Source organism: Ambystoma mexicanum, chromosome 1p (assembly GCF_040938575.1).
Source record: "Ambystoma mexicanum isolate Mex_15411 chromosome 1p, UKY_AmexF1_1, whole genome shotgun sequence".
In the NCBI taxonomy this organism is placed as follows: Eukaryota; Metazoa; Chordata; class Amphibia; order Caudata; family Ambystomatidae; genus Ambystoma; species Ambystoma mexicanum.
In genome coordinates this window covers 492106343-492121902 of record NC_090921.1, presented here as the reverse complement: position 1 = coordinate 492121902, position 15560 = coordinate 492106343, and the positions used below count along the sequence as shown (strand labels likewise).

General features: G+C 50.9%; 1 protein-coding gene across 3 annotated transcripts in view; it reads left to right on the top strand.

The window, feature by feature from the left end:
• LOC138573535 (lysine-specific demethylase 4B-like) overlaps positions 1-15560 on the top strand; it is a 2173569-nt gene that overhangs the window by 161111 nt on the left and 1996898 nt on the right. For all 3 annotated transcript variants that reach the window (XM_069649346.1, XM_069649347.1, XM_069649348.1), the window contains exon 9: positions 6871-7067. In XM_069649346.1, coding sequence (XP_069505447.1) covers positions 6871-7067 — 197 coding nt within the window. The remainder of the gene's footprint in view (positions 1-6870; positions 7068-15560) is intronic.

Genomic DNA, 15560 nt, shown 5'->3' with positions numbered 1-15560 from the left:
CGCACCACTGTGGTTTTTGGACACCTGGTGGACTTTCCCTGCTTCTGGGGATCCAGCACTCTGTGGCTCATGCTTGTTAGCCCTTCTTCGAGGGAGTCCGGAGGATCTTCCTGGAGCTCGGTTTCGGCTTAAAAATTGTGCACTAGATTCTGGTGTTCCTGTCCACTGGCAGTCTGTTCCTGCAGCAGCAAAGCAGTACAATCAGCAGAGAGGGGGGTGGAGGGGATCCAGTCGAGTTCGTCTTGGGGTCAATTGATCTCACCAACCCAAGGGGAGAAGTAGTCCTTTCCGGGCTTCTCTAGTCTATGTCGAAGTAGGAGCTTCAGTTTCTTTCTTTGGTTCCTTCATCCAGTGGTCGACCATGCCTTCCTTGCAAAAGACCTCTCCTTTTTATACTAGCTTCTCCCATGCATTCGCAGCCTAGCTGTCACTCGAACAGCAGGGTGGCTGTCCTGCAAGCACAGCCAGCTGGCCAATCGCCTTTGGGTGCATTCCTGTAACCAAGGAGACGAAGCACAGGCAGTTTCGGGAACCTCCCTCACTTCCTTCCCTGCCAGACACGCTGGAGCTAGAGGCGGGCTTCAGCAGTGAATCCCGCCAAAGACAAAATTAAGAAAGGGACCAAACCTAGTTTGGCGCATAGAGAATCTCAAGAAGGACCTTTCCAGCAAGAAATGGTGAAAAAAGACCAGGGCCATTTTGACAAAATGGGCACCAATTGGTACAATACTGCAGTTGAGTATTCAGTCTACGGTCAAAAACACAAAATGATAGGAAAAAGTAAACCACTGCCACCAGCCATTAAATGAATGCTTCTTTCAGAAATATTATTGGCCACAATGATGGCCAATAATAAAACAAATATGTAAAATATATATTTTTTTAAGTGTCTGTAAAGTTTCGAGCAAATGAAGCTCAAACTTTAAAATTGCAAGCACTAGGGGGCATCCATTTTGTGAAATGGATGCCGCCTGTGCTTGCGTTTGCGGCACTAATGAAGCAAAAGCCAGCCAGCTGTAGTAAACAAAAGCTACCACTGGGTGGCTTTTGCTTCATTGGTGCTGGACGCGGAGGACGGGGACTAGAGACTACAGGCAGGAAAGCTGCAGCTGCATCTCAAGGGCTATTTAATTTTACAAAAAATAAGCACTAGCTGCGTTTTTTTTCTAAGTTTTCCGGGCTGGAGGAGCCCGGAAAACTTAGAAATGAAACCTCAGCTTTTAAAAGGTTGTATTTGTTTGCATTAGCTTCAGCTTGGAGCCCCAGGGGCTCCAAGCTGAAGCTACCACAAACATAAATACAACGATGCTGCGGTGTTTCTGCTTACAGGGGGGAGCCAGAGAGCCCCAAAGTGAAAGCTGCTGTAGGCATAAACACAACATTGGTGTTTAGAAATGCTGCAGTGCTTCTCACTGTGGCAGCTTTCGCGTGGAGTCTCCTGGACTCCCCCCAACCCTGAGAGAGTGCAGGAGATTCCAAGCAAAAGCTGCCGCAGTGAGAAATACGTTTTTGGATTTGTAAATGCTGCAGTATTTACAAATCCAAAAATGTTGCTATTCTGAATGCAGCAGCTTTCGCTGGGAGTCTCCTGCACTCCCTCAGGGTTGGGGGAGTCCAGGAGACTCCATGCGAAAGCTGCCGCTGTCAGAATAACAACTTTGTTGTATTTGTGATTGCCATGGTTTTCCAACCACGGCAATCACAAATACGTTATATTTTTAATTGGTGCGTCTTGGCTTTTTGCCTTCATTTTACGTTTTCTGTGCTTCCCTGGGCTTGGGGAGCACAGAAAATGTAAAATGAAAGTGAAGGCAGCCTCCTCAGCTCTGCTCAGGGTGCAGTAAGCAAAAGCTCCCAGTAGGGGGCTTTTGCTGCCTGTTTAGTGCCGCAAATGCAGAGCCGAGGAGGCTGCCTGCAATCACAAAATGGATGCCCCCTAGTGATTGCAATTTTAAAGTTTGAGCTTCATTTGCTCGCAACTTTACATAGGCACTTAATATTTTCTGACCGTACCATTCCTTTAATTGTCGAAAGGGTAACATAACATTTTTACATGAGAAGGTAGACAAAGGGGATACTAAGTAACCCCTCCAGCACTCTATGTAAGATGGTGTGTGCTGGGTCTACAAAGGGAAAAAGGTAAGTAAAGTAAATTTCACTTTATTACTCTTGGAAACAGTAGTTATCCAAGAGAAGGTATTTAAATCTTGGCAGAAATCCAAAGGACTGCTCAGTGACACTGCACCGAGGGTGCTGTGCGTCACAATCCAAAGATGCCTATGGAGTTTTGTCAGACTCCAAAACCACAAGAAACATTGTCCACAAGGCTTTCTGGGGCCTGGGTCCAAAATACCTTCAGCCATCCCTCTGCAAATACCTCCCGTCTCGAGCTCTTTGCTCCTCTACCTCCCTCAGGGTCAGTCATTTTTCAAAGAAACAAGCTGGCGGTAGACCTGTCTTCGGCCGGTGCCTCCATCTGGAACAGCCTCCCTTCCACTCCAAAATTTGAGAAGCATCTCCGGTTCCAAATGCACTTCAAGACCACCTTTTCTTCTGCCTATCCTCTCCCCTCCTGATCTGTTATCTCTTGGCACCTGGCCAGCCTCTGTCCTCCGGGCCCAGGTACCTGCTCACCCTCCCGTACTGCCTCTGGGCCACCCCTTGCACTGTCTGTATCTGCACCCATACAGCCCCCCTTTTTCTTCATGCACTTATCATACCTACCCTGTCTGCTGCCTTAAACCTAGCACTTGCCAATTGCTGGCTGCACTACCACCGTTTTTTGCCTTGATTATTTATTATTTATCTTTCTTCTTTGCTTCGCACTTTCCACTTCTCCCCCCTTCCATGCACTTGCACGTTCTCAATGTCAATGGGCCTAGTTCCCCTCCCTTCCCTTGTCGCGCTCTGAAACACTTTTGTACGAGCGCAATAGAAATAAAATATCAATATCAAAAACACAGGGTTCAAATTAAATAAATGCATCGGTGAGAAAGGTCTTGCTCTCTCCAGGATAAAAATGTCCAGCAAAAGAGCTGGGGTCTCTAAGGTATAAGGGAATTGGCACATTTCTGAGAATTCTCCCCAACAGGCAAGATTGTATGTAGTAACTCTGTGGGAAACTACTCCAGCCCTGTCCTCTTGGCAACCCACCTGTTGGTATACGCCTGTACTACACAATTTGGTAGAGTGACTGAGCAGCAAGACATATCTCAAGAGGGGTAAATGTGAGCTGCAGAGATGTAACGTAGCTATTCACAATGAAAAGTATTCAATTAACACTTATACTCAAGATTTTCAAGTAAAATAATTATTTAACGGTTGGTTTTAAATAAGCCTTCTTTGAAAAGGGCAATATGCAACAATAAAAATACACTTCATAACAATTCCTCAGTTTTAAGTTAAGCAAGTAGATGTCCTTTTGGGATCACACACGCACACCTGCACGCCCGCAGTGACTTCAATAGCTAGGACACTGTGGACATTGATATATCACTTTGACACTTAAATGCAATACTGAGTTTGTGGAGAAGGTTAACGGGTTCCAATTAAGTGTATGGTAGCCCTTCCCAGCAATACAAGTTAAAACGCTGCACCACCTTTGAGGGACAGGAAAAATCAAAGTTGATTGGTCAAATAGGTCAGAAGAGTCTGCAGGGAGCCAGGGCAGCCAAAATCAATTGGGACAATGTCTAGGGAGCTGAGGGATTTTTTCAGATAGCACAAAAGTCTTGCACAATATTATTTAGAGTTTGTAGAAGGAGAATCCCTTTTGGGCCACAAGCTGCAATGCTTGTGAAGGCAAAGCTGCAAGCAACTCTGCAGAAAAAGCAGCTACTGAAAGTCTCCATTGAGACAAACAAGCTAACGACCAAAAAGGTAAGTGCCCTTTTGGTCAAGATAGTACCTTAGGTAGTTCCTGGGCTTCAGTCGTGGGGACCAGAGGGAGGCCGTCTGGAGGACTCCTGCACTGCAGTTTGAAGGTCGGCGGGAGCAATGTGCTCTTGCCAAATCAGCAGCACTTAGTGGTTTCAGCTACCGGTCATGGATAGCTGTGTCAACGTGCTCGCCTTCGACACAAGGCAACACTTGTTCGATCCCCGGGTCAGCGCTTAGAAACCTCTGGGTATTTAGTTGCGTTATAAATACGCAACTAAGACCAACAATTCTGTAACAGCACCTTGATACCCGCAGACTGTGAGATTTTAAAAATGCAGAATTAAATAAAATAGCACATGCAGGGTTTTTGGACACCTTATCGGCTCCTCTTGCTACTGTGGTGCAGCACTCTGTGGTGGCTCAGGCTTCGGTCGTCCTGCTTCAAGCGGGCCCTTAGAATTTTCCTGGCGCTCGGGTCCAGCTTTAAAGACGATTCACTCGTTGCTTGTGTTACTGTTGGGGAGAATTCTCAGAAATGTGCTAATTCCTCTCTACCTTGGAGACCACCAGCAACTTTGTTGGCTTTTGAGGACTTGATTTTTGTAACTGGAGAGAGTGAGACCTTTTCCCACTCTCGTATTTTAATGAGATTTTTGAGCTGTTTCTTTTGGTTGTGGAATCTGACAAACTCAATAGGCATCATCTTTTACTTTGTGTGTCACAGCACGTTCAGTGCAGTGACACAGGGAAGTCTTTTAGATTTCCCAAAGGTTTAAATACCTTCTCTTAGTTAAACTACTGTTTGCAAGAGCAGTGAAGTGAAATTGACTTTACTTATATTTGTAACTTTCTAGACCAGCACATCCTTTCTTACAATAGGGTGCTGGAGGGGTTACTTAGTATCCCCTTTGTCTAGCTTCTCATGTAACATTTTTGTTAGCCTTTCCTCAAATTATGGTGGCAGTGGTTTACTTTTAACTACTGCAGTGTGCTTTTACTGCAGGCTGCCATTGCAGCTGCAGTAAAGCACCCAAGGGTGCCATTTTTTGTCAAAATGGCCCCGGTCGTCTTTTTTTTCACCATTTCTTTGTGGAAATGTCCTTGAGATTTACTCTGGGCGCCCAACCAGGTTTGGTCTTTGTTCGCTTTGCCTTTGGCGGGATTCACGAGTGATGCCAGCCTCTGCCTCCAGGGTGTCTGGTGGGGGCAGGAAGTGAGGGAGGTTCCCGAAACTCCCTGTGCTTAGTAGCCTAGGAGACCCAAATGCACTCTGTGGTGATTGTCCGGCTGGCTGTCTGGCAAGGACAGCCACCCTGCTGGGTGCCCGACAGCTGGGCTGGAATGAATGGGAGAGAACTGAATAAAAGGCGAGGCTTTTTGCTTGGAAGGCAGTCGACCTCTGGATGAAGGAACCAAAGAAGAACTTGAAAAGGACGCCTGCTGCAACTCCTGGACCGTTGGTTTGCCCGGTGAAGCCCTGCTGCTGTGCTGAAACTCTGAATTTGGGTCGACAGAAAAGCTCCCTGCAAGGATGACTTCTCCTTTGAGTTGGTGGGACCAAGCGACTCCAAAGTAAGCCACCTGGATATCCTTCTCTGAGCTGGTTGAATTTCAACAGAGTTGCTGTTGGAAACCATATAGCCAGATGGAGAAACACAAGATTGTGTGCATTGCTTTTACGCTGGCCTAGAGCTCCAGGAAGATCCTCTGGACCCCCAGGAAGCAGGACTGACTGCGGTGTTGCTATTTGCCGTAGACGCGTGGAGCTGAAACGCCGAACAGCCACTGATTTGAAGATTGCCGGTTGAGAGCGTTGACCGTCCCATTGCAGTGCGGTAAATGTGCACCCAATTAAAAGGTTCACTGCCACCAGCCTTTAAAGGTAAGCTTGTCCCTGGAACATAACATTTAAAAAGACACTATGGAGAGTCATACAAATGACACCCATAAAAAAAGTGAAGGATTCTATGAGTGTGAAAAAGGTTCCCACTCACTGAGGTATAAGGAAAAATAATCTACCAATAAAGCAAAAGCTTCCGGGTTTTACACAGGTCAGGAAGATTTATCATTGCTATTAAAATCGTACTGAACAGTTGATGAGTATGGAAAGTGTTAAATGTGCTAATTAATTCTTTTAAAGGTTTATAAGAAACTAAAACAAAATAAATATGTAAAGGTTTATTTGGATCAGTCATGGTTCTAGATGTAGGAATGCTACAATGATTGTGTGGCAACTGGGGCGGGATCCTGCCTGTTAATGAATTTGCTGCTGCAAGGATCTCTAGGCCTTCCATGTATTTAATTTATTTTTTTACACTAAATTCATTGCACATTTAACTGCTTTTCCGTATCCGAGGAGACGCCTTCACCTATCTCCACCCCTCCATTTCCTATCATTTATTGCCCTATCCAAATCTACTGTCTATTGTATTTATTTACTTTGGTTTTCTAGAAGAAATGTGGTAAATTGTTAGTGAAATGTGTATGGTAAAATCATGGGATGCAGCAGATGGGTTCCCTAGTCTCTCCTATCCAACCTTGGTCTAGTTGTATGGTGGTTATCACTGTGTAGTGGATTAGTTGTTAGTGGGTGGACTGGGTCTTCATTGACCCTTAATGTTTAGTCACATGAAACATGGCACTAAAGTACTTTAGCTGATATGCACAGTAATATGTATATATTTGTTCGATACCACTGTGGGTGTTGATTAACTGTAAGGACTAACTGACCTTTCCTACCAGCCCTTCATCCCTCCTGAAGTTAAACCAGACTGCTATGCCGCAACTTTTTGGAGGGGTTTAAATTTCCTTTTTTAGTTAAGGCGGTTGTACAACCCTCACCTCAAAGGCCTGTATTAACCTCCTTAACAGTTAAGTATTGCATAGGGAAGGGTTGAAGTTTGACCTTTTGCTTTAGTGGATTTATTTTTCTGTACCCTTTGCACTGGTTTATGTTCAAAGGTACTGTGTTTTTTACTCCATGTTTTGCAGTGCTCATGTCGTAAAGACATGGTAAAGATTTCCATGGATGTTTTTGTGAGAGTTCTTCAACCGGATCGGTATGAACTTTGGAAACAAGGCAAAGACATTACCCCTCTGGATCACCTTAAGCCCACTCGTCTGAACTGCCCTCTCTTGGATAAATGGAATGCGAACAAGGCCGCTTTGAAAGCCAAACTAGCACGCAGGTAATGATTCTAATATTGCATGTTATGGATGATCAGGACTGACTGGAGGTTTTGGTCTCTACTATTCCTTAAGCAGTATAGAACTGTGGGAATGGGAGAAAGGGTTTTGAAAGTTGTATTTGAATGTAGATGTAAGACCAGTGTATGCCGATTGGTGTAACCATGCTTAAAGTACCACACAACCTTTGATTAAAGGGCCAGATATTTTGCCTACAGTTTACATTGCTGTACCATTAGAATTTTGTTTTGAGAATCAAAGTATCAAATGTCTTGTTATTGGACCTAATAAGGCTTTTATATGACTGTTTACTGCATTTTACCCTCAATTTGGAGGTTCTCTTTTTATGGTTGTTAGGCAAGATTGTATGCAGTACCCTTTAGGTACACTACAACAACCCTGACCTCCTGGCAATGGGAACCCAACCTTTGGTATAAGCTTGTACTACACAGGTTGGTAGCGTGTTGAGCAGCCAGGCTCATCTCAAGAGGCGTCTTGAGATGAGCTGTAGGGGAGTGACCCAGAGATTCACAGTGACAAGTATCCTGCTTAACTCCCCACTGAATTCAGCACTAAACCTGCATCTGGGCCACTCTCAGCAACCTCGGTCCAGGGCCCGGCCACTCACCACTTGCACTGCCTCCCTGGCTCCCCCTGCACTGTGGGACTGTCACTGTATCCCTACAGCCCCCTTCCCAGCACTTGCTCTGCACTTACCTCGCACTTGCCACCAGCTGGCCCTTTTTATTTATTATTTATTATTTTTGACGCTACTTGTACTGCACTTCCCTCCCACCTCCTCCCCCTGCACTTCCTCCTTTTCCCCTTACCTCTGCACTTGCGCGATCTGAATGACACCTGGCCTAGTAGGATCGTTTGTCTGTCTTCCCCTTGTTTCCCTCCCTCCCTGCCTCGTCGCGCCTTGAAACACTTGTGTATAGGCGCGTTACAAATACCATATCATATATCATCATATTCAATTAAACACTTACATTCAAGGTTTCTTGAATAAACAATTATAATTGATCAGTCAAAAGTAAGCCGCCTTCAGAAGGGCGCAATATAACAGTAACCCTCAAATACACTTAAAAAATATACGCTCTTAATATTTCTAAATCAGTAAGTACCCTTTTCGGATGGTCCACAGACACTACCTACACCCTAGGGTGACTTCAATAGTTAGGGTGCTGGGGAAATTAATATGTCACTGTTGCATTTAGAATCTGCTTTGAATTTGTCAGAGAAAGATTATTGTGACACAAGAGATCTCGTAAATATTTCTCAAAGCAGGTAAGTACTTTTGTAAACTAAACCACCCCACCACCCCTCCCCTAATGCAAAATTAGTTCCTTTTCCGGGAAGGAAGACCAAACACATTCACAGAGGGAAGAAGAGTCATTCAGGGAGCCAGGCTAAGCCATAGTCCATTGAGGAAAGGTCTGGGTGATACTGAAGCACATCTCAGAGGTAGGTAAACGTTGTGCACAATTTTTTAAAAGTTTTTTGTAGAAAGAAGAATTTAAAGTAGGGCCACAAGCTGTTTAGGCTTGTGAAGTAAAGAAGCTGTCAGTAACTCTACATAGCAACCACTACAAGTCTCACCAACAGAGAACAAGTGCAGTTGCACAACAAGAGGTAACTTCTCTTAGACTGAACAGTACCTTTTTAGGCTGAAAAAAAATGCAGCAGATTACTTCTGTTCCTGTGTAGCTCTGCAGATCCTGGTGTTCCTGGGGCTCAGTCGTGGGGACAAGAGGGTGGACTTCTCGGGACTCCGGCACTGCAATGGGACGGTCACCGACCGCAACCATCAATCTTCAAACAAGTGGCACGTCAGTGTTTCAGCTCCTCTCTTCTAACGCAAATAGAAACGCTGCAGTTTCTGGCTGTCGAGATGGACTTTCCTTGCATCTGGGGTCCATCGCTCTGTAGTGGCTCAGGCTCGGTCATGCCTGCTTCCTGGGAGTCCGGAGGATCTTCCTGGAGCACTTGGCCAGCTTAAAAGCAACTCACACAATCTGGTGTTCCCCTCCCTGGCGTTTCGGTTTCCAGCAGCAACTCTGTGGAAATTCGACCAGCTCCGAGAGGTTGTCCAGGTAGCTTAATTGGAGTTGATTGATCCCACCAACTCAAGGGGAGAAGTCTTCTCCAGCATGGGGTCTGGCATGGATTCACATGCTCATGAATATTCCCCGTCGTCAGGCTGGGAATCCTCGGTAAAGAAAAAACCAGTATCAGTTTTGTTTCTGATCTGTCTTTCGTAGTAATAACCAATCACTGGTCTCTGCGTCATACTGACCACAGCCAATGACTGCCCTCTACCTAAGCACCTCCTCCGGCAGCCATCTTCAGATTTTTACCGCACGCTCATGTGTTGGGATCCTCGTGCTTTTGCTCTCGAGCGTTAGTGCTATTTTTCGCGCTTTTTCACAAAAAACTTCGATTCTTTCGGTCAAAAGAGCCTCAAGCTCCACCGATCCTACATCCGATCTGCGGGGACCCGTGTCGGATTCATCTGTGCCCCTCAAGGGTGAAGATTTCGTCGAGCTACACTTCGGAGGACTCCAGAAGCTTCTCAGGCCCGATCTCGGAGATGGCCCAGGAGAAGGGAAGCTCGACGCCCGGAAAGCTGTTCAGGGTCTGCCCTGGATGCCAGCTGCAGAACGTCTTCAAGGAGGACGAACACTCTTTCTGCCTTTACTGCCTTCATGAGGACAAGACGCACGTGGAGAAGGACTGTGCGTTTTGCGGCAACATGTCGGAACGGACCATGAAGGACCGCCATCAACGTCTCGCCAACTGGCTGGAGGGTAAGAGACCGTCTGGCGAGAAGAAGAGGAAATCCGAGCGGTCTTCTAAGACCTTTGAGGGCGCCCCGGCGACGGGGGCCCAACATAAGGCCAAGCACCGCGAGTCCGCTGGCACCGGGAGCGCCGAACGGTCGGGCTCTACGGGCGCCAGGCAGGGCGCACCCTCCCCGGCACCATCAACCACGAGCCAACGCTCTGGGTCGGGTAAGAGGAAGGCCGAGCACCCGGCGAAGCTCCTGGAGAGGCCCCGGTCGAGCTCTAAGGCAGAGGAGGAGCGTGGCAGTGCCCCCTCCCTCAAGGATAAGGCGGTGAGCGCACCTAAGGTGGTGAAGGCCTTGATCCATCCGACCAAGCCCTCTATCGAAACGGTCGCGGCGGCCCTGGCTCAGCCTGTGGTGGCTGCACCAGTGGTGGCGACCTCAGGGCCCAGAATCTCCCTGCCTCCTCGGAGGGAGTCTTCCTTTGTGCCCATCGATAGGACCCCTGTGAAACTCTCCGTGGGGAAGAAGGGGGGGCAGGGCGTCGTCGTAGATTCGGCCTCAACCTCAGAAGAGGAACTGATCGAGGTCTTAAGCCACGGCCTAGGCGTGGAAGAAGGCCAGCCCGTCGGAATGGACCCCGACGCAGGTGACGACGACGACATCGTCGAGGATACCGACGGGGCCCCTGCTCGCCCGTCGGATTCCCCTCTGCCAGCGCCGCAAGACAACTCGGCGGCCATTTTGTTGGCTATACAGTCCTTATGCTCCGAGATAAGGACGAGGCTACCGTTACCGACGGAGGAACCTCTCCCGTCGGGGGATCCAGAACCGGGACCTTCTGGTGTTCCCCCTACCAAGAAAAGAAGGATCCATCCACCACCTCCTTTTCAACCGTCGCGCCCCGTCCAGCCCTCCTCCCCGTCCACCCGAGGGGATGATACGGGGACTGACACGGCAGCGACGGGTACGGACGACGAGGCATACGACGAGGATTTTCCGTCGTCGCCTCCCACCAGGGCTTCTCCGCCCGACGAGATTGGATCGTTCCACTCAATGATCGCCAGGGCATCCGAGCTTTTCCAACTCTGCCCTGAGGAGAAGAAAAAGGAAGGCTTCCTTTACCAGCGGCGCGAGGCCAAGAGGAAGACGGTCCTCGCAGTGCCTCTGTTGGACGACATTTGGGATGAGGGCCTTTCCCTCCTCGAACCCTTCCACGACGCCAGCGAGAAGAGACCGGTACGAGAAAAAGTACCGGGTCCCGGACACGGCCCCCCTATGCCTCCGGGCGCAGCCTACCCCGGACTCCGTCGTCTCCGCGGCAGCCAGGAAGAAAGCGGGGGGGGGGTGCGGCCTCCACGTCGACTTCCCCGCCGGACGGCGAGGGAAAGAAATTGGATGCTATGGGACGTAGAGTCATCTCGTCGGCAGCGACGACGATTAAAGCAGCCAACGCCTTGGCTATCGTGGCCCGCTACGACAGGGAGCTCTGGTACAAGATAGCTCCCCTGCTGGATTTTCTGCCGGACGACAAGAGGGCGGAGGCCCTTGAGATCCTGCAGGAAGGTGAGGTGGCTTCGGACCACGCCATCACCGTGGCGACGGACATCGCCGACACTGGGTTCCGCCAGCTGGGCAACGGCGTTTGCCTTCGACGTCGTGGATGGCTCAAAGCTACGGACTTTCGGCAGGACGTCCAGACCAGAGTCCTGGACATGCCCTTCGACGGGAACTACCTGTTTGGGAAGACAGTGGACGATTCCCTTCAGGCCATCAAGGCGGATACTGAGACAGCCCGGGCCCTTGGAGTACTGCAGCAACGACGGACGCCCTTTCGGAGCGGCGGAGGCAAGGGCGCCTCCAAAGGTTCCGGCGGCGGTTTCGCTTCCTACCGTCAAGCGGCCCGCTCGTCGTCGCAAGAGGCCTACAGAGGACGAGGCAAGTCCAGCGGACCCCGCCGTCGTCGCCAAGGAGGTCAAGGCGGCAAGGCCGCGTCCAAGCAGGATTGAACCGGCCGTGGGGTCGGGCCCCCACCGAAGCACCCCGGTGGGAGGCCGGCTGGCGGGCTTCGTCAGCGTGTGGGAGTCCATCTCCACCGACCGTTGGGTGCTGGACGCCCTGGCCCGGGGCCACGCGCTCGAATTTCAAAAAAGGTGCCCGCGCTCCCCCCCGTGGCCAGGAAAGAACTTCACGTCCCTCAACTTCTCCTAGAGGTAAAGGCGATGCTCAGAAAGGGCGCCATCGAACTCGTCCCAAAGAGGCTTCGGGGCTCCGGAGTCTACTCGCAATACTTCCTCGTGAAGAAGAAGACGGGAGGATGGCGCCCCATCCTGGACCTGCGACGTCTGAACAAGTTCATCAAGGCGCAGAAGTTCCGGATGGTCACCCTCCAGCACGTCCTGGGTCAGCTGGAGGAAGGAGACTTCCTATCGTCGTTGGATTTGGAGGATGCCTACTTCCACATTCCCATCCTAAAGGGGCACCGAAAATTCCTCAGATTCGTGGTCCAAGGGCGTCATTACCAGTTCAAAGCCCTTCCCTTCGGACTACGGTCGGCACCCAGGGTTTTCACCAAGTGCCTCGCACCGGTGGCGGCGCAGCTGCGCCGCGAGGGGATTCACGTCTACCCCTACCTGGACGACTGGCTCATCCGCGCCAAGACGAGGGAGCTCGCCGTGGTCCACACGGCAAGGACCGTCCAACTCCTCACGGACCTGGGATTCTCCGTGAACTACGCCAAATCCCACCTGGTACCCGCGCAAGTCGCACTATTTCTGGGAGCGAGGCTCGACACAGTGTCCCTTCTGGCCTCCCCGTCGGAGGAGAGGACCAGGACCATCTTGGGCAAGGTGCAACGGATGTTGGTGGCCGACGCGGCCAAAGTGAGGTCCATCAAGTCCCTCCTCGGGATGATGTCTTCCTGCATCTACCTCATTCCCATGTGCAGGCTCCGGATGCGCCCGTTGCAAGAATTCCTGGATGCGCGCTGGATCCAGACGACGGGCAGCTTCGAGGAAAGGATCAAGCTCGACGAGAGTTTCCGACGAGCGATACGGTGGTGGGGCACCCGCGCGCATCTGACGGCGGGCATGGACTTCCAGACCCCAGCCCACCAGGTGACTGTGACCACGGATGCCTCCCTAGAAGGGTGGGGAGCGCACACCGAAAATCTGCACGCAAGGGGACTCTGGCTCCCGACGGAGAAGTCCCTGCATATCAACGTCCTGGAGCTCCGTGCAGTGTTTTGGGCCCTCAGGTCCTTCCTTCCGTCCCTCAAGGGCAAGGTGGTGAGGATCTTCACCGACAACACCACCACCATGTTTTACATCAGGAAACAGGGCGGAACCAGGTCCCCAGCGCTGTCCAAGGAGGCGCAGGACCTGTGGCATTGGGCCGTCGCCCAAGGGATTCTTCTGGTGCCGTTTCATCTGGCAGGGATAAAAAACACCATCGCCGACTCACTCAGCAGGGAGCTGCGCTCGTGCCACGAGTGGGAACTACGGCAGGATCTGGTGGATCGCCTCTTCCGACGGTGGGGCACACCCCAGATCGACCTGTTCGCGACGGCGACGAACACCAAGTGCCGGAGGTTCGCCAGCAGGTTTCCCCAGACGAGGAGCATGGGCGATGCTTTCTCGTTCCCCTGGGAGGGCCTGTTCCTCTACGCGTTCCCTCCCTTGCCTCTGCTAATCCGGCTCGTCAACCAGCTCAAGAGTTCACGGTGCAGGATGATCCTCGTCGCACCTGCGTGGCCAAGGCAGATATGGTTCCCGGACCTTCTGGACTTGTCAGCGTCCCCGCCAATCAAGCTGCCGGCGGACGCGGATCTACTCTCCAGGGAAGGAGGCGCCATCCTCCACCACGACCCGAAGTCGCTGAACTTGCAGGCCTGGCTCCTGCAGCGCTAGAGTTTGGAGGATACGACATACTGGCCGATTGCAGAGAGGTTCTTGCAAAGGCCAGGGCGTCCTCGACTCTTAAATGCTACGGACACAAATGGAAGAGGTTCTCTGTCTGGTGCCACGCACAGAAGATTAACCCTCTACGGATTACGGCTCCCCAAGTACTGCCGTACCTGCTGACGCTGGCCAAAGCTGGTCTGGCACACGCGTCCATCAAGATTCATCTTGCTGCGATCTCCCGATACACCAGAACCACGGGCCGGACGTCCTTGTGGTCTCATCGTCTGGTGAAAGAGTTCATGAAGGGACTGTTCAGATCGTTTCCGCCGGTGAAGGCTCCGGCCCCGGCGTGGGAGCTCAACGTGGTGCTGACCAAGCTCATGGGACCTCCGTTCGAGCCTCTGCACTCGGCCCCGTTGAAGTTTCTATCGTGGAAAACAGCTTTTCTCGTGGCCATCACCTCCGCACGACGAGTGGGAGAGATCCAGGCCCTTTCCTGCAAGGCCCCGTACTTGACTTTCCACGACACGAGGGTAGTGCTCAGGACGCACCCCTCCTTCATGCCCAAGGTACCGTCGGACTTCCATCTCAACGAACCCTTGGTGTTACCTGTGTTCTTCCCGTCGCCTTCGTCGCCGGCTGAGAGGACTTTGCACTCGCTGGATGTAGCTAGAGCGCTGAAGTTCTACGTGGACCGCACGAAAGGTTTTCGGAAGACGTCACAACTCTTTGTGAACTTTGGACCTGTCAATCAGGGGAAGGCTCTCTCGAAGGCTTCCATCTCCAGATGGCTCTCCGGCTGTATCATGTACTGTCACCGGTTGGCAAACCGACCGCTGCCTGGCCGTCCGAGAGCCCATTCCACCAGAGCGATCGCAGCTACCACGGCGTTCCTATCTGGTGTGCCCCTGCTGGACATATGCAGGGCTGCTACGTGGAGGTCGACGCACACCTTCACGAAATTCTACTGCGTCGACCGGGATTCCAGGGAGGAGTCCAGGGTCGGCCAAGCAGTGCTGCGCAACCTGTTCGCCTGAGGTGAGCCTGGTGAGGAGGTAAGATGCTTAATGTTGAGTTAATGTGATGCTTAATGTTGAGCCTTTGCCACCTCCCGTGGTTGTGCATGTGTGTACTGCTATGTATTCTTTATTCATGAGCATGTGAATCCATGCCAGACCCCATGCTGGAGAAGGAACAAGTTACTTACCTGTAACTGTTGTTCTCCAGCATGGGTCTGGCATGGATTCACATGCGAACCCTCCCGCCTACCCCTCTGCGGCTCTTCACTTGGTCATACTGCCACTTCACGTGCTTCCAAATCTGAAGATGGCTGCCGGAGGAGGTGCTTAGGTAGAGGGCAGTCATTGGCTGTGGTCAGTATGATGCAGAGACCAGTGATTGGTTATTACTACGAAAGACAGATCAGAAACGAAACTGATACTGGTTTTTTCTTTACCGAGGATTCCCAGCCTGACGACGGGGAATATTCATGAGCATGTGAATCCATGCCAGACCCATGCTGGAGAACAACAGTTACAGGTAAGTAACTTGTTCCTTCCTTTCAGGGGCTTCTCTGTCAATACGAATTTGGAGTTTCAGTACAGCCGCAGGGCTTCACCAGGCAAACCAACAGTCCAGGAGTTGTAGCAGGCGTCCTCTTCAAGTTCTTCTTTGGTTCCTTCGTCAAGTGGTCGACTCTGCCTTCCAAGCCAAAAAGCCTCACCTTTTATGTTAAAGGTATTTGTACCGCACACCGTCGCCAATGGAATTGGTCCCCAGGCGCTCTGGCGGATCTGCAAATGATA